The following is a 24412-nucleotide window of genomic DNA, read 5'->3' on the forward strand; positions in this document are numbered from 1 at the left end:
CCCAGAGCGGCTTCATCCCCTGAGGGGAATATCTTGCAGTCATGCTTGCTACCACAAGACCAGCTTTCCTCTCCTATGCTTGGATGACCAAGCATATACTTGTTTTAGTATATGCTTGATCATCCAGAAAGATGTGTAGGTATTTTAAATCAGTGGTAACTTAATCATCTCAAAATGCTGTAACATTGTATGTGTCTCTTATTTTATATGTAGCCCAGTTATTCCCAAACTGTGTGCCATGAGGTAATTGCTAGTGGGCTGCAATAAATAATTTAATTAAATGTTCCTGTGAGCAAAACCACTTGTCAACAGGAGAGGCTCCCCACTGAGTCTCTCCTGAATTTATTCCCCTGGCTTTCTTTAAGTTAGACTCTGCTGGGGGCAGTAAATCTGCTGCTACTTCACACCAGATGTGATTGGATCAATCAGTCACTCTTGATGCAGGCAGAGATGCAGACAGAGATGTTCCTCTACCTGCCCTCGGAGCGGGATGCATGTCACAACTCAGTATGAATTGCTACTCTAGGTTGTCTTCTTCCTATCAGGTGCCATGCTCAGGACAGTGACTAGCACAAACCTAGGGGAAGGGTTTCTAGAAGTGATGGGTAATAGTATTTCTTTCTTTAAAAGTAACCTTTTGAGGTATAAAAGGTAAATGTGCCTTTCATTTTGGAACATGTGTCTCAACTGCTGCTAGTTCTAGCCAAAATAAATTAATTTTCATTAGACTGTGATAAGCTTTGGGGTTTTTATATGTGTGTGAAACGCTAGAAGCTTTTTGGTTGACCGAGCACTTTATAAAGGAAAAGGAGAACAGGTGGCTGAATCGGAGAAATAGATTGTTCCATAGTAGTCATGGACAAATGGGACTACTTGATTGGAAGGAAACAAGCTCAGCCGTAAGCCAAACAAAAAAAGCTTCACGTCAGGTGGCATTTTAGGAGGCAGTCTCCCTTTCCTATGTTTTGCAGGTATGTGTATTTTGCAGGATATGGCCATATTTTTACTGCATAGTAACTGTTGCCTAAAAACAAACGGGGTGCATGCACAACAAACCTGGAAATAACGTGCACACTACTGGTAAGGAAAGAAAATTGTTGTGAAGCTAGAATGCCATAGATAGAACTGCAACCTGAAAACCTGTATCAGTGTATAGAAAAAAATTTGAGGTTGTTCCCATTGGCAAAATATACATACCATCTATCTACTGAATAGAGTTGCTGTATTGAAACCCAAATAAAACGTGACAACCAAAATAATATATAACAGCCTGAGTAAACCAGCTTTTTGCAAAATGTAATCAATAAAAATGAATAGCTGTATATAGCATTATGGAAAAACAAAAAACCAAGAAACAATAACAAGTTCTGTAAACAAACTGTCATATACTAAAACAATATTTTCAATGTGCACAGATTAACAAAAGTAAACCTTTGAATTACAGAAAACAAGTCCTTTAGACCAAAACTTAAAGCAATTCCTGTCCTCAGATGCACAGTAGCATACTAGTAACAGTTCCAGAAACCAATTGCAAGTTGTATTGAAAACCATTCATATACTGGAACATATGTCTTGGAGCTGCAGACAAGATCCTAATAGGCTGATCCAGGATTTTACTAAGCCCATTTCGGAAACCTTCCTCCTTCAGAGGAATCCAATGTCCAGAATATTCCTTCTGAATGAGCCCAACAAACTGTAGCTCTATACAAATAAATCTTCATGGAGGCAGCATTCCCGCCTATGGTTCTTTGGAGTAAAGAACTTCCCAAAGTGCTCAGTGAACAGTGCCTCCAGGACCATATGTTTTATTCTTGAATGGTGCTCCAGAATTCTTGTTCTAACTGCCCGATTACTTTTCCCCACATACATGAGTCCACATGGGCAAGTAATTAAATAAATGATATTTTTACTGCTACAGTTGGCAAAAAAATGTATTTTTCCATTCGACCCGCTTTGGGAATATATAGTTCTTTAATTTCCGTAGCCAAAGGGCAAGCAGCACACCATCCACAACGGTGGAAACCCACTGTAGTCTCTGAGGGCATTGAGGTGTCACAAATGTCTGCTTTGACAAGATAATCCTTGATGTTTTTTGTTCTCCTAAAGGCGAAGATGGGTGGACGTGTGCAGCCTGGAATTTCTTTGACAATACGCCATTCCTGGCGAATGATCTGAAAGCTAAAGGGTGAAATCTGAAATCTTAATCTGAAATCTTAATCTGAAAGCTAAAGGGTGAAAAATCTGAAGACCATATTATACGGTTCATATTTTTATTTGGTTTTTCTTCTAATAGCTGTCTCCTTCTTTTGCAACGTGCTTTCTCTTTGGCTGCATTAATCACCTGGTTTGGATAGCCTCTATCTAATAGATGTTAGGTGAGAACTTCTGCTTCTTTCTCAAAGTCAGACCTATAGGTAGAGTTTCTTTTTAGACATAAATTGCCCATATGGGAGCCCTCTACGCAAATGATCTGGATGCCAAGAGTCAAAATGAAGCAACATATTCCTGTCAGTTGATTTATGAAAAAAATGGACCTATTGTACCCAGTGCAAACATAAGTGTCCAAAAACGTAATTCTCCGGAGATCTGAAGTCAAACTGAACCTGATGGTTGGGTGAATTGAATTAACCCATTTATCAAACTCAGTAAGTTTGCTATAATCCTTGAAAATCATAAAGATGTCATCAATATAGCATTTATAAAATATTACATGTTCAAAAAATGGATTATGTTCCTGAGACAGACTTGTGGCCTCCTCTAATTCAGACATAAAAAGGCAAGACATAAAAAGGCAATGCCCTTCTGCTGGAGGTAAAATGGTTCATTAAATCTAAAAAACCTCTCCTCCAATACAATGTCAGCCAATTCCATGATGAAGAAAGACGACGGAGGATCCATATTGTCCCGTTTGTCCAGAAAGTTTTGTACTGGGAACTTTAATTCCTTCTAATTTATTAATGAAATCTTTTGTATCTTTTATATATGATGAAATTTTAGGGACAGAAGGTCTGAGGAAGGAATCAACAAAGATCGCTAATGGCTCCAATAAAGAATCACAGCCGGAAACAATAGGGCGACCAGAGTGGGAGAATAGACTTTTATGTACTTTTGGAAGAATATGGAAAACAGGAATGCGTCCATAAGGCTCCATCAGAAATTTAGCAAGGGATTGCGAAATCAAACCCAAATATACCCCTTCTTCCACCACTATTCTAATCAAAAATTTAATCTTATCAGTGGAGTCACTAGAAATAGGTTTATATGTGGTGGTATCCGATAACAAACAATCAGTCTCCTTTAATCGTTTACATGCATGATTACCACCACGTTCCCCCCTTATCAGCTGGTTTGATTATGATTTCCTTGTCTGATCTTAAATCACGTAGCATCCGCCAGTCCTGTTTGGAAAAATTATTTGGGCTGCCTCTACCCTTCCTCTTATAGTCGTCCTGTAAAGCATTAATTCTGGTTTCTATCTGCTTATAAAAAACAGATATGGCTGGAACATCTACATTGGGGCAAAAGGTAGATTTGGTCCTAAATCCTATTTTTTCATAGGTCTGGGAGGCACCAAAGTACTGGTGTAATTTCAGTAACCTAATTAACTTGAACAGGTCCTTTTTCAAATTAAATTCATTATGCAGAGGTTTGGGTACAAAATTCAACCCTAAGTTGAGCACCCGGAGTTCTTGTGGGGTCTAGATCTGGGAGCTCAAATTAATTACAATATTTTTCTCTGTGAACATGATCCCCTGAAATTGAAATTGCTTGGACCACTGTGAAAACAAATTCCAGATTTGAATATTCATCATAGAAAATGGTCTGATTCAAACTCCAGAGTATTTGTGTTTGGAGATGTCCATCAGAAATGTGTAACAAATTAACAACTTAAACATACAGGCTCTGAGTCATGTAATTAACTGTAATTGTAATATAAAATGTTTTTACTCTTGGAGCTACAGTAAACGTAAAGCTTCAACTACAGTCAACTATTAAACAGATCGATTCTGTTAAATGAATTGGTCTGAGAGAGTTAAGGATACATTTGTTGGTGACTTTTTTGTTTCTGTAAAAAGGAATAAAAGAACATTGAAGATGGTTTTTATTTGTGAAACTGAAAGTTATTTTATTTATACAATCATATTTATATACTGCCTGATGTGTATCTCTAGGCAGTGTACACAATTTAAAACAAATATAAAACAGAGTAAAAACAAAATGAATTCACAGAATAAAAAGTTAAAACAATTTCATAGTCTAAAAACAATTAAATAATTTAAAATTTCAGTTAAAAGCATGTGAAAACAGGTATGTCTTGAGGGTCTTTCTAAAAGCATTCAGATATGGAGATGCTCTTATTTTGATGGGGAGCATATTCTAAAGCCCTGGGGTAGCCACAGAGAAGGCATGGTCCTAAGTTGCCACCAAATGAGCCAGTGGCAACCATAACTGGACCTCCCCAGATTATCTTAATAGATAGCTGAGTTCAAGACAAAAAAGGCATGCTCAAGTACCCTGGACCCAAACCGTGAAGGCCTTTATAGGTAATAACCAGCACTTTGTATTTTCCTCGGAAATGATAAAGGCAGCCAGTGCAGTTCTTTTAAAATTGGTATTATTTGGTTCCTGTGGGTTGTCCCAGAGACCAACCTAGCTGCCGCATTCTGTACCCGTTGTAGTTTCCGAACTATGTACAAAGGCAACCCCATATAGAGTTCATTGCAGTAGTCAAGCCTGGAGTACCAGCATATTTACTTCTGTTCTAAGGTCATTTACCTCCAGAAATGGGTGTAGCTGACATATCAGCCAAAGCTGATAAAAAAACTCCTGGCCACTGCCTGAACCTGAGAAACCAGAGAGAGTTTTGGATCCTTGAGCACTCCCAAGCTATGTACCTGATCTTTTAGATGGAGTGTAACCCCATTCAGACAGGCAGATCTAAACAATTTCTTGGGTCCCAACCCCCCACAGTTAGTACCTCCATCTTATTTGGATTCAACTTCAGTTTGTTATCCGTCATCCAGCCCATGATCGCCTCCTTGCAGGCATTTAGGGAAGTTATGCCATTTCCTTATGAGGTAGATATGGAGAAATAGATTTGGGTGCCATCAGCATATTGATAACACCCTGCACCAAATCTCCTGATGATTTCTCCCAGTGGTTTCATGTAGATGTTAAAGAGCATTGGAAACAGTATGGGGAACTCCATACAGTAACTCTTGCTTTGTAGAGCAACAGTTTTCAAAATGACAGCATCTGGAATCTACCAGAGAGATAAGAACAGAACCACCAAATGCTGTCTGGAAATGCAATTGGGAGCGCTGGGATGGGCCTTCTGGTGATTGAGCCACACCCACTTTGTATATGATGTCATGCACAGGGGCTGCCAACAGGAGGGAAACGGGCCGTCCTTCCACTGGCTACCCCACACTTTCAAATCCCATCAGCATATCTATGAACTTGGGGTGGGGGGTGGGGTTTGGCGCAATATGCATCACTTTACACTTGCTTACATTGAACCACATTTGCTGTTTTGTCATCCACACCCCCAGTTTGGAGATATCTTTTTGGAGCTCATCACAATCTGTTTTGGGTTTTACTACCCTGAATATTTTGGTGTCATCTGCAAATCTGGCTACTTTGCTGCTTGCCTCGACTTCTAGATCATTTATGAACAAGTTAAAGAGCACTGGTCCCAGTACCGATCCCTGGGGAACCCCACTTCTTACTTCCCTACATTGTGAAAACTCTCCATTTATTCCTGTCCTCTCTTCACTGTTTCTAAACCAGTTACTAAATCACACATGAACCTGTCACCTTATTCCATGACTAAGTTTATGCAAGAGCCTTTGGTGGGGAAATTTGTCAAAGCTTTTTGGAAGTCTTCATGCCATAGTATACGCAATATAGCTATGTTCTTTTGCAATCTTTTTTGTAAACAGCAGTTTTCATGCTTCTGTAGAACTTATGTGTTATAGTACAGTTTGAATTCTTGTGCAAGCTCTTGTGCAAGAATTTGCAAATCAGGACAACTGACTCTCTTCACCTCATGGTTCTTTGAATTTGTTATTAACATCAGCAGGATGTTAAGGAAATTTTTATCAGCAGGAGGTTGTAACTTGCAAATACTGTACAATTTCTCTTTCTAATATAAATTAATTTTCCATTAGTTTTTTGTTATTTAAAGAAAACATTTTTATTTTAGCTTTTGTATTTTTCTTTTAAAAGAAGTTAGTTTTGTGTCTGCAGCTGGTAAGTCATCTGCATCCCTCATCCTGGAATGTCTCCTTTTCTAAATGATTCATATTTCAATTTGAATTCTCCAGTAATATAGCTTTGCATACTGAGGATATTTTTGTTCCGAAGCAAAGTGTTTATCGTAGAAACAGTCAAAGTGTGTGTCTCTTCCTTATAAGACTGCTTTTAAGAGAGGATAATGGTGATAGGAAGATTTGCTACTGTCTTGTTGCTTTTGTGTTTAATTGCTTGCTTTTTTAAAAGGAGCATTATACTTCAAATGTTCCGCATTCTAGTGGTTTTTACAGCATATAACATGGCAAGCACAGAGCTTTCTTGCCTCTGGTATTCCATTGTTAATCTTATTTTATGACAACTTTGAAAAGTTAAATGCGAACAAAAGTTATGAAGTTGAGTATCTTATGCACTCCTACTCCAAAACAGTAATCTATCTGCCCAATATAGCTTTACTTTTGTACACTAGTGCAAAAGGTAAAGTGTGCCATCAAGTTGATTTTGACTCCTGGCGCCCACAGAGCCTTGTGCTTTTCTTTTGGTAGAATACAGGAGGGGTTTTCCATTGCTTCCTCCCGCGTAGTATGAGATTGATGTCTCTCAGCATCTTCCTACATCACTGCTGTCTGATATAGTACCAGCGGGGGTTCTAACCGGCAACCTTCTGCTTGTTAGTCAGGCGTTTCCCTGCTGCGCCACTTAAGTGTAAACAAGGATAAAGTAAGGATTAATTAATGGGGATTCTGCAGTTTAACATGTGTATCTTTTCCATTGCTGCTTTGGGTAAAGCTTTGAGTAAAGCTATTACTATCTGCACATGACATGTCTTTATGCTTATGCCTAATATGCAGAAAGTTGCCTGGCATCTTGTTAGGGATGGAATAGAGTTGTGAATGTGAGAACACTGAATAGAAAAGGAATTGCCTAATTGCTTAAATGCTACTGTTTGGTTTGGTAGAGTTAATGATGTGTTATTACTAGGCAGGAAAATCGGCCAAATAGGATTTAACTTTGGAGTTTGTCTCTTTAGAAAGTCCTGCTTCTTTCCCCCTTCCTCTTAATTGGAAATGCAATCATTTTTAACTAATTCTTAATAGCCAATAAGATAGTAAGTATTGATGAGACCCCTTTATTTTGTTCTTGCTAGGATATTTTCTCCTTGTGCACATGTGATTGAAAGGCTGGTTGTTCAATTACAGATGAACATGGGATGGGGCTAGAGATAGAGAGAAAATGTGCGCATACACACACACACACACACACGTAGGCAGGAGCACCTACAAAAGGAATGTATTGTGAAGCAGGCAGGTGTTTTTTTTGTGTGTGTGTTCATAGAATAAGGTGGGGGGGGGCGCAGAAGAGAACTACTGTAGTGATTTCTCATTTTAGTGTGGATTCTCACTACTTCCAGTTGCTGCAGAAATCAGAGTCATGGGGGTGTTTTGCCACCCCACCTGTGGTTGTTTTCTCCTACATGTGGAGTAAGAAAGCCAAATTTGTATTCAGGGTTTGCAAGCAAGTTGCTATTAAGTTGTTTCTCTTCTGCTTTTTGTGGGTGGAGAAAGTGGAAACTGCTTTCTAGGAGTGCTGGGTCAACAGGGGAAGGGGGAATGGGGAGGGGAGAAATATGGAACATGATGTACTAAAGGCTGCAGAACTGCTGCTGTGGCCATATTGTGTGTTGTGGGGCTTGCATGTTAGAGAGATGCATATGCAGTGATTTTTCTGCACTGTACAGCGTGGCAGAAATAAGAACTTCCATGTGATGATTCAATGGAAACAAACTTGACTCATATAATAAGCATTTTATTTAAAATTATTATTATTATTTTATTATTTAACATTTTATATCCCGTTCTTCCTCCAAGGAGCACAGAGTACTACATAATTAGGTTTCTCCTCACAACAACCCTGTGAAGTAGGTTAGGCTGAGAGAGAAGTGACTGGCCCAGAGTCACCCAGCAAGTCTCATGGCTGAATGGGGATTTGAATTCAGGTCTCCCCGGTCCTATTCCAGCACTCCAACCTTTACACCATGCTGATAATGAGAGTATCAAGTAAAAATTAGAATGTTTTCATAACTGCCATGTATGGATTGGGGAGAAATTAGTTTGGGAGGTGGGTTGGAGTGTAGAACCTACTGAGATACCTTGAAAAATATTATTGTTGATATCTGGAATCTCCCTGTGTGTTTACACAGAGAAGCTTTTGAGAACAGTTCTTCCTGGTCTGCTTCATTCCTCATAGGACTTTGCTTAGCCATCTGCTGGTAATCTGTAGCAGTTGGAGAATAAACTGTTTTCCCACCCAAATTAGAATAAAAGGAATTTGGAGGGGGGAAAACAGTTTATTCATTGATTGCTGCAGACTGCCAGCAGATGGCACCCAGAATATTGCACGACATCCTTGAATGTAGGCACTTGCAAACAGAAAATTGTTTTGAACAGCCTTTTTTGCTGTGAACGAGTGCAAGAAGTGCTCACCAGGTACATTATTGGACATCCACACTGAAGCAGCTCTAGCGGTGGGTCTTCCTGCTTTTTCCCATCTGCATGGGAGCAGACATTGCATATTAGTTCTCCCACTCAGGTACTATTCCAAGATACTTTCTGCATCCATGCACAGAAATCTAGGAACTTTTTTTATTTGCATAGAATCTTCCGATACACTCTGCTTCTAGACATTTGGTCACTCCACATATTTTAATCTGTTCCACTGTGCTGGAGTTAGAGACCACCCTGCCCCCAATTTCTTTAATATTCTAGACTTTCAATATATTGCTTTTCATAAGTAATACATTTTCTCCATGTATCTGCTATGTCACAGAAAAGCCTGAAATTATCACTACATTTTGGGGCTTTTTTGTTTCTAATGTCAAGGCAGAATCGTAGGAATGTTGTACCAGTGCTCATAGACTGGTATACCACAAGAACACTGAAGTTAAAGTCTCCTCCCACCCCAAAATGGGCCAAACAAATTTTAAAGTGTCTAACTAGCAACAGGCAAAATGAGCTTATCAGTTTCATCCCCCTCCTCCCCGCCAACTGCCCATGAACCCCATCCTGAAAAACCAGAGGAATGATGTTTAACTAGAGCAGGCCTGCTCAACTTCGGCCTTCCTGCGGATGTTGGCCTACAACTCCCATAATCCCTGGCTATTGGCCACTGTGGCTGGGGATTATGGGAGTTGTAGTCCAAGAACAGCTGGAGGGCCACAGTTGAGCAGACCTGAACTAGAGCAATCTAACTCTACAAGAAGAAAAAAAGTTTATTGTTCAGTTTTACCTTGCTGAAAAATCCCTCATGCAAGCCTGTCAATTCGAACTACAGAGAAACCTTGAATTTATGGACCCTGATCTTTTGGATTTTGGACCTGATCTTCTGGATATCACTGCCCTCCTGCACTTTTCCCCCTTGACCATCATTCTTGGAGAATTACTGGGATCCCCCCACCACCACACACACACTGCTTCTGTCTCTGTACCGCAATGGAGCTCTTGGAAGGAGACCAACTTCAAGTATCTGCTTGATCCCTACTTTCACTCATGTATCTCCCTGAGGTTTCAGTGTTGGCATGTTGCAGCCATTCAGGACTGTCCCAGTCCTGCAGGAGGAAGCACCTATATTGGGAGGATGCAGAGTGAAGGGGAAATAATTGTTAGGGTAAATGTTTAGCTATTTTTAAGCCCTCCCCCTAAGATTTCATTCCGGCTTGCTTGGCTGGGGTGGGATCTGGAGACACAGGTCACAGAAGTCCAAGCTTTTGTTGGGAAAGGCTTCTTGTGACAAGCAGAGGAAGGGAGAAAGAGAGCAGAGAAGGAATGGGCAGGAGAGTTGAGAAGGAGGGGTCAAGAAGCAGTACAGCATTGTTTCTCATAATTTATTTTAGCACCTTATGTGTCTGTACTTTTTGCCTTGACATTACTGACTATTGGGAACAGGTCTCTTCTCCCCTGGCACCGCCCCCTAGTCTATAACATTGAGGTTTCTTTGTAATATGGTCAATTTTACTTTGACTACCAAGTCCCTCCAAACCAGCAAACAAAAGCAACAGATATTTGATGTCTTAATGTATCTGTTTCTCTGGACTTTATTGCTTCTTAATGAATCATTTCCTGAAATCATTTCCTCTCAAGAAATTTGTCCCTCTAATTACTTGACTACAATTTTAAGCATGCTTTCCTGGGAGTAAACCCCATTGAACTTAGTGACTTCCAAGTAAATGTACATCTATCCTTGTGAATATATTCTGTTGAGAGTAGTTTCCCCCACTTTTTTTTAATTTTCCTGATGCTTCAACCTTTCTTGCATATGCTTGCACAAATCACTGCAGCAACTACAAAGCAGGGATTTATCAGCTTTGTTTCTTCCTCTAAGAGAACAGGATGATAATTGCTGAATCTGGCCCTATCCAACACCAGCACAGCATCCCTTCAGCGGCTGTTGCTGGTAACTGTCTTATGTTTCTTTTTAGATTGTGAACTCTTTGGGGACAGGCAACCTTTTTACTTATGTCTTGTTTATTTTTCTGTGTAAACTGCTTTGGGAACTTTGGTTGAAGAGCAGTATATAAATATTTGTTAATAATAATAATACAGAGAGATTTAAATGGCTAAAAGTAAAGCTTCAAAACTTTAAAGTGTGTACCAGTAGAAACCCTTAAAGCTATTGAAGTAAAAATCTGGGTGGTATAATGGCCTCACAAGCCCTCTAACAGGGATTTCCAGATGTTATTCACTACAACTCGCAGCATCGCCAGCTGCAATGGCCTTTGGCTGGGGATTATGGGAGTTGTAGTCAACAACATATGGGAATCCCTGTTAGAAGGAACACAGCTCACAAGTGTCTACCAAGTTTCTGGTATTTAGCCTGCTCTATCAAGAAACAGCCTAGTTATATGCATTTTAGTTATCTCACCTACCCCCCACCCCATTTTCAGTAGGAACAAATGTTTTAAAAAATAATTTAACTTGTAATTACCAGCAAGAACAGAAGAATAGTGTTGCACAAGACCTGTAAGAGAAGAAAAAAAAATTAAGGAAGAAAAAGTGGGGTGGGGGCAAACGATCTATACACAATGACAGAAAGAGGGGGGAAAGGTAAAGTTGTGCTGTGTGCCCGGGCTATAGGGTGGAGACTGCCTTGGTCGGCCTGCTGGATGATCTCCAATAGGGTATTGACAGAGTGTGACTCTGTTGGTCCTTTGGGGCCTCTCGGTGGCTTTCGACACTATCGACCACAGTATTCTTCTGGAGGATTGAGAGTGGAAGGCACTTCTTTTCAGCGGTTCGGGCAGATTCTAGGTGGTGTCGCTTGGAGGCTGTTCTTAAAAACTTGAACTCTTATATGGGGTCCCCCAGGGCTCCATACTGTTTCCAAGGCTCCATACTGTTTCCAAACATATAGATGAAACCACTGGAAAAGATCATGAGGAGATTTGGTGCCGAGTGTTATCAGTATGCTGATGACACATAAGTCTATTTCTCAATCTCAACGTCATCAGGAGAGAGCATAATCTTCCAAAATGCTTGCTTGGAGACAGTGATGGGCTGGATGAGGGATAACAAATGAAGACTCTATCTAAATAAGATAGAGGTACTTATTGTGTGGATTCAGCTCAGGAGACAATTTTGATCTGCTGCTTTTGGATGTGGTCACATTTCCCCAGAAGGAAGTGTGCTTCTGGATCCAAACTTGTCCCTGTTGTCTCAGGTTGAGACAGTAGCCAGAGGTGCTTTCAGTTTCAACTGATATGCCAGCTGCATCTGTTTCTTGAGATAAACAACCTCAGAACTGTGGTGTGTATGCTGGTAATCTCTAGTCTTTACTACTGCATTTGATACAGAATGCTGCAGCCCAGTTGTTCTCTGGGTCATCTTGAAGAGACCATATAACTCCTATATTTTAAAAAACTACACTGGAAACCAATAGGTTTCCAGGCAAAATATGAGGTGCTAGTTATAACCTATAAAACAGCTTTGGCCCCATTTTTGTGTGTGTTTTTTTTTTTTTTTTTTTTAGAGAACATTGTCTTTACCATGAGCCCCATTGCCCATTGAGATCATCTGGAGAGGTTCATCTGTAGTTGCCACCAGTTTGTCTGGTGGCTACACAGGGATGAGCCTTCTCTTTTGCTGCCCAGAGACTCTGAAATGTGCTCCCTGCTGAAATAAGAGCCTCACCATATCTGACAACTTTTAAAATGTCTAAAGACACATGTATTCTCCCAACCTTTTTAACTAGATGTGTGGTTTTAAATTGTTAAGGTTTAAATTTTGGTTTTAATTTGCTGTAAACCACCCAGAGATGCAAGTTTGGGGCAGTGTACAAATATAATAAAGAAATAATAGCTTTCAAGATAGATTTTTTTCAAACAGGCAAAAGGCAATAGTCCATCATGGACCTGAATTTATGGAGCAAGTTAAAGGGGAGTTAACATTTTAAAAAGGTTCATTGCTTGTGGTGAAAACAGGTCACCAAACTCTCTCTCTCTTGGAGGGGGAGTAGGGAGAGGGAGGCTGTGTGTGTATCTGTGTGTGTATCTAGAGCAGGGTTGCACAACTTGAGCCCTCCAGCTCTTGTTGGACTACTACTCCCATCATCCCCAACCACAGTGGCCAGTAGTCAGGGATGGTGGGAGTTGTAATTTGACAACAGTTAGAGGACTGAAGTTGTGGAGCCATGATTTCCAGAATCTGCGGCGAGGGGGAGGGGGCGGGCTGTGGTGGGGGGAAGCGGGCGGGCTGTGGTGGGGGGAGGTGGGAGGGCGGGTGGGCTGCAGCAGGGGGGAGGGCGCGGGCGGGCTGTGGCAGGGGAGGGAGAGGGCTGTGGCGGGGGGAGGGGGGATGCCACAGGCTCAGGGCACGACCGCACAGATGCTCTGTGTGGGGACAGCTAGTCCTTCTTTATTCTGAGAAACTAAGAACGTGACTTGCCGCTTCTTCAAAGCTCTTAGTTGCTGATAAGATCTTAATTTTTCCTGGTGTAGCATATTGGTTAAGGGTGTGAGCTGGAAGTCTTGGTGTTAGAGCATAAATATACATTGGACAGAATCCAGAGTAAGACATACACAAGCAGGGTGCTGCTACATGGTGGAGGGAGGAGCACTTTTCAGCAATTGTTTCCCTTTTGGATCCAGCAGCAAATCTGGATCCAGTAGCCCCCTGTACCTTCTGAAAATGTGTCCCTGAGAATTATGAAACCCTCATAATGGAAAGGTTATGACATGTACTGAAGGACTATTTCCTCCATAATACTCTTGTCTTAATAAATGAAGTGACCGACAAACTCTGTTACAGACTATATTTGCTGAGAATAATTATTTTATTACAGATTTTAAAAAGAGTTCTTGATCTGATTTTTTTTCCTTTCCCCCACCCCAGGAATTCCAGGCACAACTATGATAGAGGATAAAGGTCCAAGAGTGGCTGACTACTTTGTAGTGGCAGGACTCACCGATACATCAACACTTCTGGATCAAGAAGTAAATCGCTTTGAAACAAAGTCGGTTGGTCCAAAGGCTCCAATCACAGATATTGCTATTATCATTAAATCAGCAGGTGAAACTGTTCCTGAGGGTTACACTTGTGTTGAAGCAACCCCTACAGCACTTCAAGCCAACTTGAACTATGGGAGTCTTAAAAGTCCAGAGCTTTTCCTTTGTTACAAGAGGAGCAGAGATAAGCCACCTTTGACCGACATTGGGTGAGAGTGCTTTCAGCTAATTTTATTGTGATAAAATGGTATTGTGATGAAATGGAAAAGGACTTGTTTGTTGAAATGTATCATTGGACTGACTGGAATGTAGTGGTGTACATGAACAGTTCAAAGCGAACTGGGCTGCTGCGAACCAGGCCGGTTCAAGCAGCTTGATAGCAAACTGGACTGTCTTTCTGGAAGGGGCCCCGGTCCTAGATTGAACTGAACTGAACTGAACCTGGTCCTAAGTGAACTGGTTCAGCAGCAAGAAGGGTGAGGGTGCTGCTTGTGTGTGTGTGTGTGTGTGTGTGTGGCAGTGAGAGGTATCTTACAAAGTAAATGCGAAGGTCCTTACCAGTACTGAAGCTGCCTGAAGCCATGGCACAGTGCTCTCTCCAGCAGCCTGCGTGGTGGCAGCTCAGCTCCGGTACTCACCTGGCCTCTGTGCATATTTACTGAGAATAATTAGCTTATTACAGAGTTCTTGATCTGAGTGTTGGTGATCCCAGCTCTACCTGGGTGGAATGGCCAGCCTCGGGTAGAGAGCTGGAGCAGAGCTGTGCCGCTGCCATGCAGCCTGTTGAGGGGAGTGCTGCTGCTTCAGGCAGCTTACAGGTGTGGTGGGTACTGTACCTGGAATCTGCCTGGAGCAGCAGCGCTCCACCCCAGCAGCCCACACAGTGCAGATCTGTCACTCACCTGGCCTCTGTGCATGTGCAGTGCCAGGTGAGTGTCAGAGCCGAGATGTGCCACTGCTGCACAGGCTGCTCAGGGGAGTGCTGCTGCTCCAGGCAACTTCCAGGTGTGGTGGCACTGCAATTGGAAACTGCCTGGAGCAGCGGTGCTCTCCCCAGCAGCCCGTGCAGCTCAGCATGGCTCCAGAACTCACCTGGTCTCTGTGCATGCATGGAGCCCAAGTGAGTGCTGGAGTCAAGTCACCGCTGCACGGGCTGCAAAGGAGAGCGCCATGCTGCTGCTTAAGGCAGCTTTGGTACTGGTAAGGTCCTTGTCATTTACTTTTAAAGATGTCGCTCGCTGCTCCTTGGGCGCCACTCTCACCCCTCTTGCTGCCGAACCGGTTGGAGCTGGTTCAGCTGAACTGGTTTGTGGACCTGTGGTTCAGTCTGAATTTCGACTGAACTGTGAAAAACGGTCCATGCACACCCCTACTAGAATGCCTAGGACCAGGTTTTTTAAAATGTATGAAATAAAGAGGAAAATTGGAGAGGGTGATGGTGTAGGCTGATTGTAACTCTCATCAGTGTTCCCTATATCAGGAATTCCCAGATTTTTCTTTAATTACAAAGGCCATTGCAGCTGGGGATGATGGGAGTTTAGTCAACAACATCTGGCAATCCCTGTTACAGGGGACACTGGCTTTCATGTCACAACATTTGCACTGGGAGCTCTCATTTTGATGAACCAATCTAAGCATTGTTTGGTAGTAGAAAAATAGATGATATGCTTGTGCTAGTATAAAAAGGTGATATGCTTCTGCTGAGCTGAGCAATCACAGAGGGCTTTTATTCCTTCCTCCCTGCCTCCCACAGTGGCCAGCTCCTGTAATCCAATCCATTACAGATCTTTGTGGTTATGTTAATACAAGGAATGGCTAGTGCATTAGCTTACACAACTTATTAGATGGGTGGGGCCATGGCCCATACCCCTCTGCTGAAAAAACACAGAACTTGCATGGAAGCATGGAAGTTCTGTTCCATTCTTGCAAGTCTGGGGCTTGGTTTGCTAAATATTCGTTGTCTGATCTGAAGGATACCTTGTTTCCAGGCTGTGATAGTATTGCTGTAGCTTCACCTGCTGTCTGGTGGTGAGATTTAATTACTAAAAAGAATGTGTAATAACAAAACCTAGCTTAACTTGAACACCTAAGCATTCACAGAGAATCTTCACATCAGGTGGTCTTTCATGTTTCTCACTTTTCCTTATTGTCACTTTTGAAAAATGTGTGTTTGAAGAAGTGGGAGAGGATAATATCCTGGCATGTTACATTTACTATATACAACTGTAAAGAAGCATTTGTCTAGAGATGACTTTTGTTTTTGTGGTAAGAAGAAAATAATTGTTTGCTTACCATTCTACGTTGAATGGTTGCACCACTTTAGTTTTAAAAAAATATGTTGGTTTTGAAGGCAAAAGTGGTCTTTCCTTCAGTGTGACCATTAATGTCTATCAACTGTGTTAAACCTGCTGTGTGTTCTCCTTTGTATTGGTGTTTAATAGAGCAAAAGGATTGGAGCTATTTATTCTGCACATATTGAAGAACTTAAAACTCAGTATGAAGAGGGGAGAGGCCCTTTGGACAAAAGGGTCAGTTACGCCATATGCAAGTGTTTCTGGCTAAGATGGGGGATGCTTGAATTTGACTTTCGTTGTTAAATCTGTTGTTATGGATTTCCTTCACAAACTTTGCAAAAATCCCACCTGCTTCTAATACCGTGGAGTATTAACAGACAGTTGAAACCATTTAGGTGCTCTCGTTTGGGGAGTCATTTTCCTGTACTTGACATGGATATTATTGTGGGGGGTATAATTGTATGACGCATAGACAAATAACCTGATGATATATGTGAAAAATGTTCCTGTGTCCCCTTATTCTCTCCTTCCTGCAGAGTTTTATACGAAGGGAAAGAACGTTTAATGCCAGGCTGTGAGGTGATCCAAGCTACTCCCTACGGCCGCTGTGCTAATGTCAATAACAGTTCAGCTACTTCCCAGCGAATCTTTATCACCTTTCGAAGGGCTCATCCAGTGCGACCCCAAAACTCCTTGGCTGTTACCGACATCTGTGTTATTGTAACCAGCAAAGGAGAAACCCCTCCTCACACTTTCTGCAAAGTTGATAAGAATTTAAATTGTGGCATGGTGAGGAGAATTATAATTTGTTTGAAGCTTTGGTCTTTAAAGAAAATTATTTGTTGGGCAGATAGAAACTCTTTTGAGGCTTGTTACCGTTGTTAAAAATATCAAAATAAGATTAATTTATTGCACTCTTACCCAATGTACTTAACTCCGAGTACAGTTTGCGTCACTTCAGTTTCCACAGCTCTGTATTACTTCCTTCTTCTAGTGCTGCTGCCAGGATCATATCCATGAGACAGTCAATTAATTCTTGCAAAGCACAGGGAAAAAAAATGAGTGCTGAACCTGGAATGCTGCTCATGTTATTATTTAAAAAAAACCAAAACCTTTCACCTTTTTCATGAATATGAGCTGAATTATTTAAATGAAAGTGAAATAAGTTTGCCGCTTTGCTTTTTGTTTTTCCTCTCAGTGTGGGTGATAAGGTTATTACAAATGTCACTAGTCTCTCTCTCTCTCCACATAGATTGCAGTATTAAATACTGAAGTCAAATTGTTTTTCAAGGTGATCCTCCAAATACCAACCCTGAGTTTAGGCATAGACTTAAAATCTGGCTGTGTGCATCTTGGAGCAGAGTTAAAATTTAGTACTTGCCTTATACCTGAACTTGTGTAAAACAGAGCAGTGCATGACTTTTCTTTTTGCCAGAAGTATATAGATCAAAAGCGGAGCTGCACAATTCATATACATGAAAATTAGAAAAAATGATCCTGCCCTTCATTAAAGTGCAGTGTGAGTGTGTGTTAAAATCTGACAGTTATCTCTAGTGCAGGAAGAAGGTATTAGCAGACCTCAGTTTTACTTGTCTTGTGGCTACATTGTTACGAGGTGGCACTTTTGAGCCCCTTTGGGACCTAACATGGTCATAAGTTTGTTACATAATTAAAAATGTGCTATAATATTTTATTATGCCCCAAACTTTTCCAGGTTGTTGCCTCTAAGGTCTGTAGCATCAAATGGTATTTTCTATATATTAGTGAGTCCTGACAGATCAAACACAACAGAGAGAACTTCCAAAACACCAGTGAAAGTCTTTGGAAGATTAGATGCCTTTAATAGTAGAGGGGTTCAGAAATGTGTGGGGATCAGACCTGTATTTTCTGATTATTATTTTTTAATATGACCTAATTTGTTCCTCTACAGTGGGGTTCCAGTGTATACCTATGTTATAAGAAGTCTGTTCCAGCTTCTAACTCAATTGCATATAAAGCTGGTAAGGAATTTATTTCCATAAACTGCAGCTATTTTAGGAGGCTTAATTTTATTTCAAATTATTTCTCAGTATATTAAATCTGCCTGTTAATTGTGTTGAAATGGTTTCATATCAAAGAACTTCCTTCAGCCCACCTTGAATTCATCTAAATTTCATTAAACAAATGAGTATATCTGTTTGTTTGTTTGATTGATTTGATTTATATACTTACTGCCCTTCCAAAAATGGCTCAAGATGGTTTACATCAAAATAAAAACAATTAAAATAAATTAATCAATTAAAATCATTTAAACATTAAAATCATTAACATTAAAATAATTTAAAACCAACATTAAAAATGTAAAACCATAAATCTAATTAAAAGCCTGGGTGAATAAATGTGTCTTCAGTGCATTTTTAAAAGTCGCCAGAGATGGAGAGGTTCTTACTTTAACAGGGAGCTCATTCCAAAGTCCAGGGGCAGCAACTGAGAAAGCCCATTCCCGAGTAGCCGCCAAACGAGTTGGCAACAGCAAGCGAACCTCTTAATAGGCGGTGGGGCTCATGGTGAAGAAGATGTTCTGTTAAGAAGACATTCTCTTATACTGTATTGTTCCCTTAAGAAGCTTAGGACAACGCATGGTGACTCTTCCATTTTATCTTCCAAAGAACTTTTTGAGACTGGCTAAGCTGAGAAATGGTGCCTGGTTTAAAATAATCCATTGAGCTGCATGCTTGATAGTGAGTTGAAACCAGGTTTCCCATGGTAGAGCTCCAGCTCTATCTGCTACACCATGCTAGCACTCTCTTCAGTCAAAATGAGCTTTGTAGAGTATCCAAAAGAATTGAGTTGGAAGTTTAGTCCCTATTGTGCCAGTGCAGATCCTGGTATCGAGGTGCCTATTGATATGCTCACAGTTTTATTAAAGAAAAGCCAGGAATTCAGGAATATTTGAACAACGGATTTATTACCAAAAGAAGCTGAAACTACCAACTTTAGGTCAGAGTTGCTTGACAAGCTAGAGTGGGACAGGCATTGAGTTATAGCAACAGACTGAGGTATGTCGCTTGGCCTTCTCACATCATGTTGATGGAATTATCAGTGACAACTCAAAAGATGAAGTACCAAAGGCTAACAAACTTATTTCAGAAGAAGCTCTTATGTTAAGGTTAGAAAACTGTACTGCAGGATGCAGTGGTGGAATATTTTTTGAAGTGAATAGGTTGCAACCTTTTTTGAGGATGGTCTTGGCAATAAAGGAAGACATGTGTGTGTACACACACACACACACGACAGGAAAACCCTTGCCTTAGTGGATGTAAGCACACTCCGCCTACAAAGAAGATGAAGAAGCATGGAGACTGTTTTAATGTTTCATTTTTCCAAAACAGGGACTGATAGTATAACTGGAAGTTGACTCTCTGCCTTAGGACATATTTGTAATATAATAAAAAACATAGTAAATTACTACTTGAAACTTCATGCAGCTCCCATATGGCTTAAAGCCAAATTTTCACTTAGAACTGAAAGTTTACAATATATGGCTTTTGGGCAGTTGTAAAAAATGGGCCTTAAATTTTGGTTAATAACACTGTTTTGCATCATCTTATATAGGGTGGCTTAACAGGACTTAGAGCCTGACACTGTCCAGTTCTCTAAACTACTCAGTTTTTAAATTAAACTAAGCAGTGAGCAAAAGCATGTTCTGTAATCTCCATATAGATAGAGAAAGATGATGGAATGTATTCCTCAAAACTTTTTTCTTCCTTTTGAAAGGCTTAATATTCAGATATCCAGAAGAGGATTATGAGTCATTCCCCTTGTCAGAATCTGTACCTCTCTTTTGTCTTCCAATGGGAGCTACTATTGAGTGTTGGGACCCTCAAACCAAATATCCATTACCTGTATTCTCAACATTTGTTTTGACTGCCTCATCTGCAGAAAAGGTTTGTTTGAGCTTATTGTAGTCTATTTAAAAACGGCACTGTAGGAAATGTCAACCATTTTGCATATTTAAGCAAAGCTTGTGTTGTTCCTTGATTTGTGAGATTGTTCATTATGTTGCATGCATGCCAGTGTACATAGTAGAGAGATTTCTTTTAGAAAATATATTCAAATTTTCTATGTTCATCAGTGAAAGACTTAGTTCATAAGAATTGGATTTTTTAAAACAAGCTAATAATTCAGATCTGTTGATGGGATCTGAGCTGTCGGTGACTGACCAGGAGAGCGATTTTGGGGTCATGGTGAACAGCTCATTGAAATTGTTGACTCAGTGTGTGGCAGCTGTGAAAAAGGCCAATTCCATGCTAGGGATCATTAGGAAGGGGATTGAAAATAAAACTATTAATATTATAATGCCCTTATACAAAATGATGGTGCAGCCACACCTAGAGTACTGTTTACAATTCTGGTCACCATATCTAAAAAAGGACATTGTAGAACTGGAAAAGGTGCAGAAAAGGGCAACTACGATGATTAGAGGCCTAGAGCACCTTTCTTATGAGGCAAAGCTACAACAACTGGGGCTATTTAATTTAGGGGGGGGAGATAACTGTGGGGAGACATGATGGAGGTCTATAAAATCATGCATGGTGTGGAGAAATTGGTTAGAGAGAAATTCTTCTCCCTCTCATATACGGTACACTAGAACCAGGGGTCATCCCATGAAATTGATTTGCCAGGAAATTTAGAACCAGCAAACAGAGGTACTTTTTCACACAACACATAATCAACTTGTGGAATTCTCTGCCACAAGATGTGGGGACAGCCAACAACCTGGATGGCTTTAAGAGGGGTTTGGATAACTTCATGGAGGAGAGGTCTATCAACGGCTACTACACGGAGGGCTATAGGCCACCTCCAGCCTCAAAGGCAGGATGCCTCTGAGTACCAGTTTCAGAGGAGTAACAGCAGGAGAGAGGGCATGCTCTCAACTCCTGCCTGTAGGCTTCCAGCGGCATCTGGTGGGCCACTGTGAAACAGGATGCTGGACTAGATGGGCCTGATCCAGCAGGGCTGTTCTTATGTTCTTATGACACAAAGTAGAAAGCATTGCTGCAACTTAATAGTCAAATACATTTGAAATTTTAGTATAATTAAGGGCAGTTAAGTAAAATAGTTTCATGCTCTTAAAAAAGCTTAAACCATAATGGTTTCTGCATTCTTGGAGAATGGCTTTTGCCAGTTATGTCTTGGATTGTTGCTGTTAGCTCTGTGGTGGTGTTGAACTGCTGCAACAGTGGGTATTTAGTGTGGATGTGGTCATCTATCAGAATGACCAAGCTGCACTGAGAAGCCATGTGCCGTAGTGCACAGTTGTACTAGTTGTGTGAAGGGTGTTGGTGGGCCAGATGTAATCTGTGGATTATAGGATGCCAAGCTCTGAACCTTGCTACTACATTAGCCTGTTGGGCCAGTGTAGTGGCAACTTTTTCACTATTGAGAACTATGTTGGGAATTATATTGTGTGGCAGTGCACAGTTAGCCTTATATATTTGATTGCATAGAATAAAAATGTGTAGATTGTTAACTGCACATGACAGATGCTGAACTTGGTGTGGAATAGTTGCCCTCAAATACCAGAAAGCCTCAGTTGTGGAGCAGCCACTGCCATCTTACTTTCCTTCAGTGCTCCAATTTGGCATGTAGTTGCTATTCACTTGGGCTCAAGCTATGGAGGTCCTTTTGAGACTACGTTGCACTCTGTGATCTACCTAGGTAATCTGTTCTGAGGAGTCTTGGATGGAAGTGGGAATAGAAAAATGCCAATTTTCTTCCATTTAAGGAAATCTGATAATGTCTTTCCCTTTCGTTCCCCATTACCCTAGGTGTATGGTGCTGCCATTCAGTTTTATGAGCCTTATTCACGAGAGCTGCTAACAGAAAAGCAGCACATACAACTGGGCCTTCTGACTGCTGTAGAAAGGAAAGTGGTTACCTCTAAATCCATAAATTCCAACAAGTGCATCTGCCTTCTGTCACACTGGCCTTTCTTTGAAGCCTTCAGAAAATTCCTGATGTTCATCTATAAGTTGTCTGTGTCTGGACCGCATCCTCTTCCAATTGAAAAGTAAGTAAGAGGTCTTCCAAAGCAGCAGCTTGTCTTCAGGGCTGCAGTTCCAAAAGGGAGCAATGGTGAAGTGAATATGTCCATTCTGTTATTCTTGATGGTAATGTGTGGAACATGCTGTGAGTTAGTGCTGTGGCTTTATGCTGACAAGCCATTACAGCTGAAAAGGCATCTGGATTTTATTTGGTCTCTTGTGTTGCACATGAGCAGATGGGCTCAATAGTATAGGGAAAACACAGACACAAAATAGGTGTTTCAGGCTTCAGTTTTTAGATTTCAGCTTGCATGTGTGTAAATGTGCCACTTACTTAGACAAATTGCTTAGGGCTTCAATGAAGTGAAGCTGGTGGAGTATTCATGTTGCGGTCTTTCTTCTGTGCCCCACTGTGTTTTGGGACAGGGGGTTACGGAAGAAACAGTACCTGCTGCTGTGTGGCCTTCAGTGTGTTCTCAATTTTTTTCATCTGTGTGCGGAATAATTTTTGTTCTGGACGGCAGTATCAAAGCATTGTGTGCGCATGGATATTCAGAGTGAGGCCTTCCTGATTCATAGGAACCTGCCATATACTGAGTCAGACCATTGGTCTATCTAGCTCAGTATTGTCTTCACAGACTGGCAGCGGCTTCTCCAAGGTTGCAGGCAGGAATCTCTCTCAGCCCTATCTTGGAGAAGCTAGGGAGGGAACTTGAAACCTTCTGCTCTTCCCAGAGCGCCTTCATCCCCTGAGGGGAATATCTTGCAGTGCTCACACATCAAGTCTCCCATTCATATACAACCAGGGCAGACCCTGCTTAGCTAAGGGGACAAGTCATGCTTGCTACCACAAGACCAGCTCTCCTCTCCGATTCAATCTGAGTGGAATCTAAAATTAACTGAGCGGACATAAAAAAAACTAATGTGCACGTGTGCACGCCTTACAGGGAAGACTGGCCTTGTGTAGGTTTTCTCCTAAAGTAGTACTGTTAGATTTGCCAGTCTGTACAGATGAGGTTGCCATTGCCATAGCAGTGTCAAGGTCAGTGCTTCACTTTATCTAGGCTGCAAATGCCATTTGCCTACTTTCCCTTTCCATCCCCACAAGAACATGTGGAATATTCTTGGAAACTAAAGTGCATGCAATACAGAATTGCCATTGTGTATCAACTGCTACATACAATAGGTGCTTCCCACCCATCCTCATCTTCCATATCAGTGTGTGACCAGCTGTCCTTTTCCCTCACAGTACTTAATCTGAGATGTTCACCTTTCTGTTATAGAGAGAACTGATAAGGCTCCACTTACATCGCTCCTAGAGTTCTTTCAGAAGTGTTGTATGTATTGTTAAAAAGTTAGGGTAAACCACTGAAAACCTAGATTACCAAATGTTCAGGCAGAACTGGGATATGCAGAGATGGATATTGCCTAATATAGCTCAACTAGATATGATGTTTTAAGAACTATTTCCTAATTCTCCAGGGAAATGTACACCCACCCATTGGTTACAAATCATGAATGTGTGATCAAGTCAAAGTTAAACATTTCTTAAGTCTTACTGTTGTCAGTGGAGGAGTTTGAACATATCCTGAATCCTCTCCAGCTGAAACAGCTCTTGTCACTTTGGCAAAAGCCTCCTGTTCAAAACCCTCTATAGGTTTAAAGTAATGATTTTCAATTTGTTTTATTTTGAGCGATTTAGAATAAAAGTGCTATAATATAACTGTTTGGCTGCTACTGAAAGCCTAGAAGACTCAGTTAGGTTCCTTTCACTCCCAGAACCACTACACTACACCCCTTTTGAATGTCCCTGATTCGAAACAGCATTCAAGGAAAACATTCATGTCATTAGTTTCTTTCTGTTGCACTTCATCAGGAGCTCAGTGATGTAGAATGTAGCAGACACTGGCTTGCAAGCTTTTTCTTTTCTTTTTCAAAAAAGAGAAAATTGGATGTATGAATGGCAACCCACTCTTCCTGTGGATTTTATGATCACATTGGCCTGCCCTTGAGACATCAGAAGTGCCGATGTCTTTTTGCACACTAGAAACATGTAAGCGAAGAGAATGGTTGCCATTTTAGTTAAAACCGAGGTCTCCTGAGCTGTTTATGATATCTGAATAAATGGAGGTTAGGTTAAATCTTCCATTTAGCTTAAACAAATAACAGAACAAGCAAGCAAATAAACAACACAAGCAAGGGGAGCAACAGCAGGCCTGCCTTCACCTCTTGCCTGTGGGCTTTTCAGAGGCATCTGGTGGGCCACTGTGTGAAACAGGATGCTCAACCAGATAGGCCTTGGGCCAGATGCAGTAGGGCTGTTCTTATGTTCTTAAGCAAAGGAA

General features: G+C 41.0%; 1 protein-coding gene across 7 annotated transcripts in view; it reads left to right on the forward strand.

The window, feature by feature from the left end:
- The window catches only part of DENND4C (DENN domain containing 4C), a 164773-nt gene that overhangs the window by 57463 nt on the left and 82898 nt on the right, over nt 1-24412 (forward strand). For all 7 annotated transcript variants that reach the window (XM_053298430.1, XM_053298427.1, XM_053298433.1 and 4 more), the window contains exons 3-7: nt 13635-13956; nt 16578-16830; nt 17972-18041; nt 19798-19967; nt 21852-22093. In XM_053298430.1, the coding sequence (XP_053154405.1) occupies nt 13652-13956; nt 16578-16830; nt 17972-18041; nt 19798-19967; nt 21852-22093 (1040 nt within the window). In that variant the 5' untranslated portion in view covers nt 13635-13651. The remainder of the gene's footprint in view (nt 1-13634; nt 13957-16577; nt 16831-17971; nt 18042-19797; nt 19968-21851; nt 22094-24412) is intronic.

Source organism: Hemicordylus capensis, chromosome 2 (assembly GCF_027244095.1).
Source record: "Hemicordylus capensis ecotype Gifberg chromosome 2, rHemCap1.1.pri, whole genome shotgun sequence".
Lineage (NCBI taxonomy): Eukaryota > Metazoa > Chordata > Lepidosauria > Squamata > Cordylidae > Hemicordylus > Hemicordylus capensis.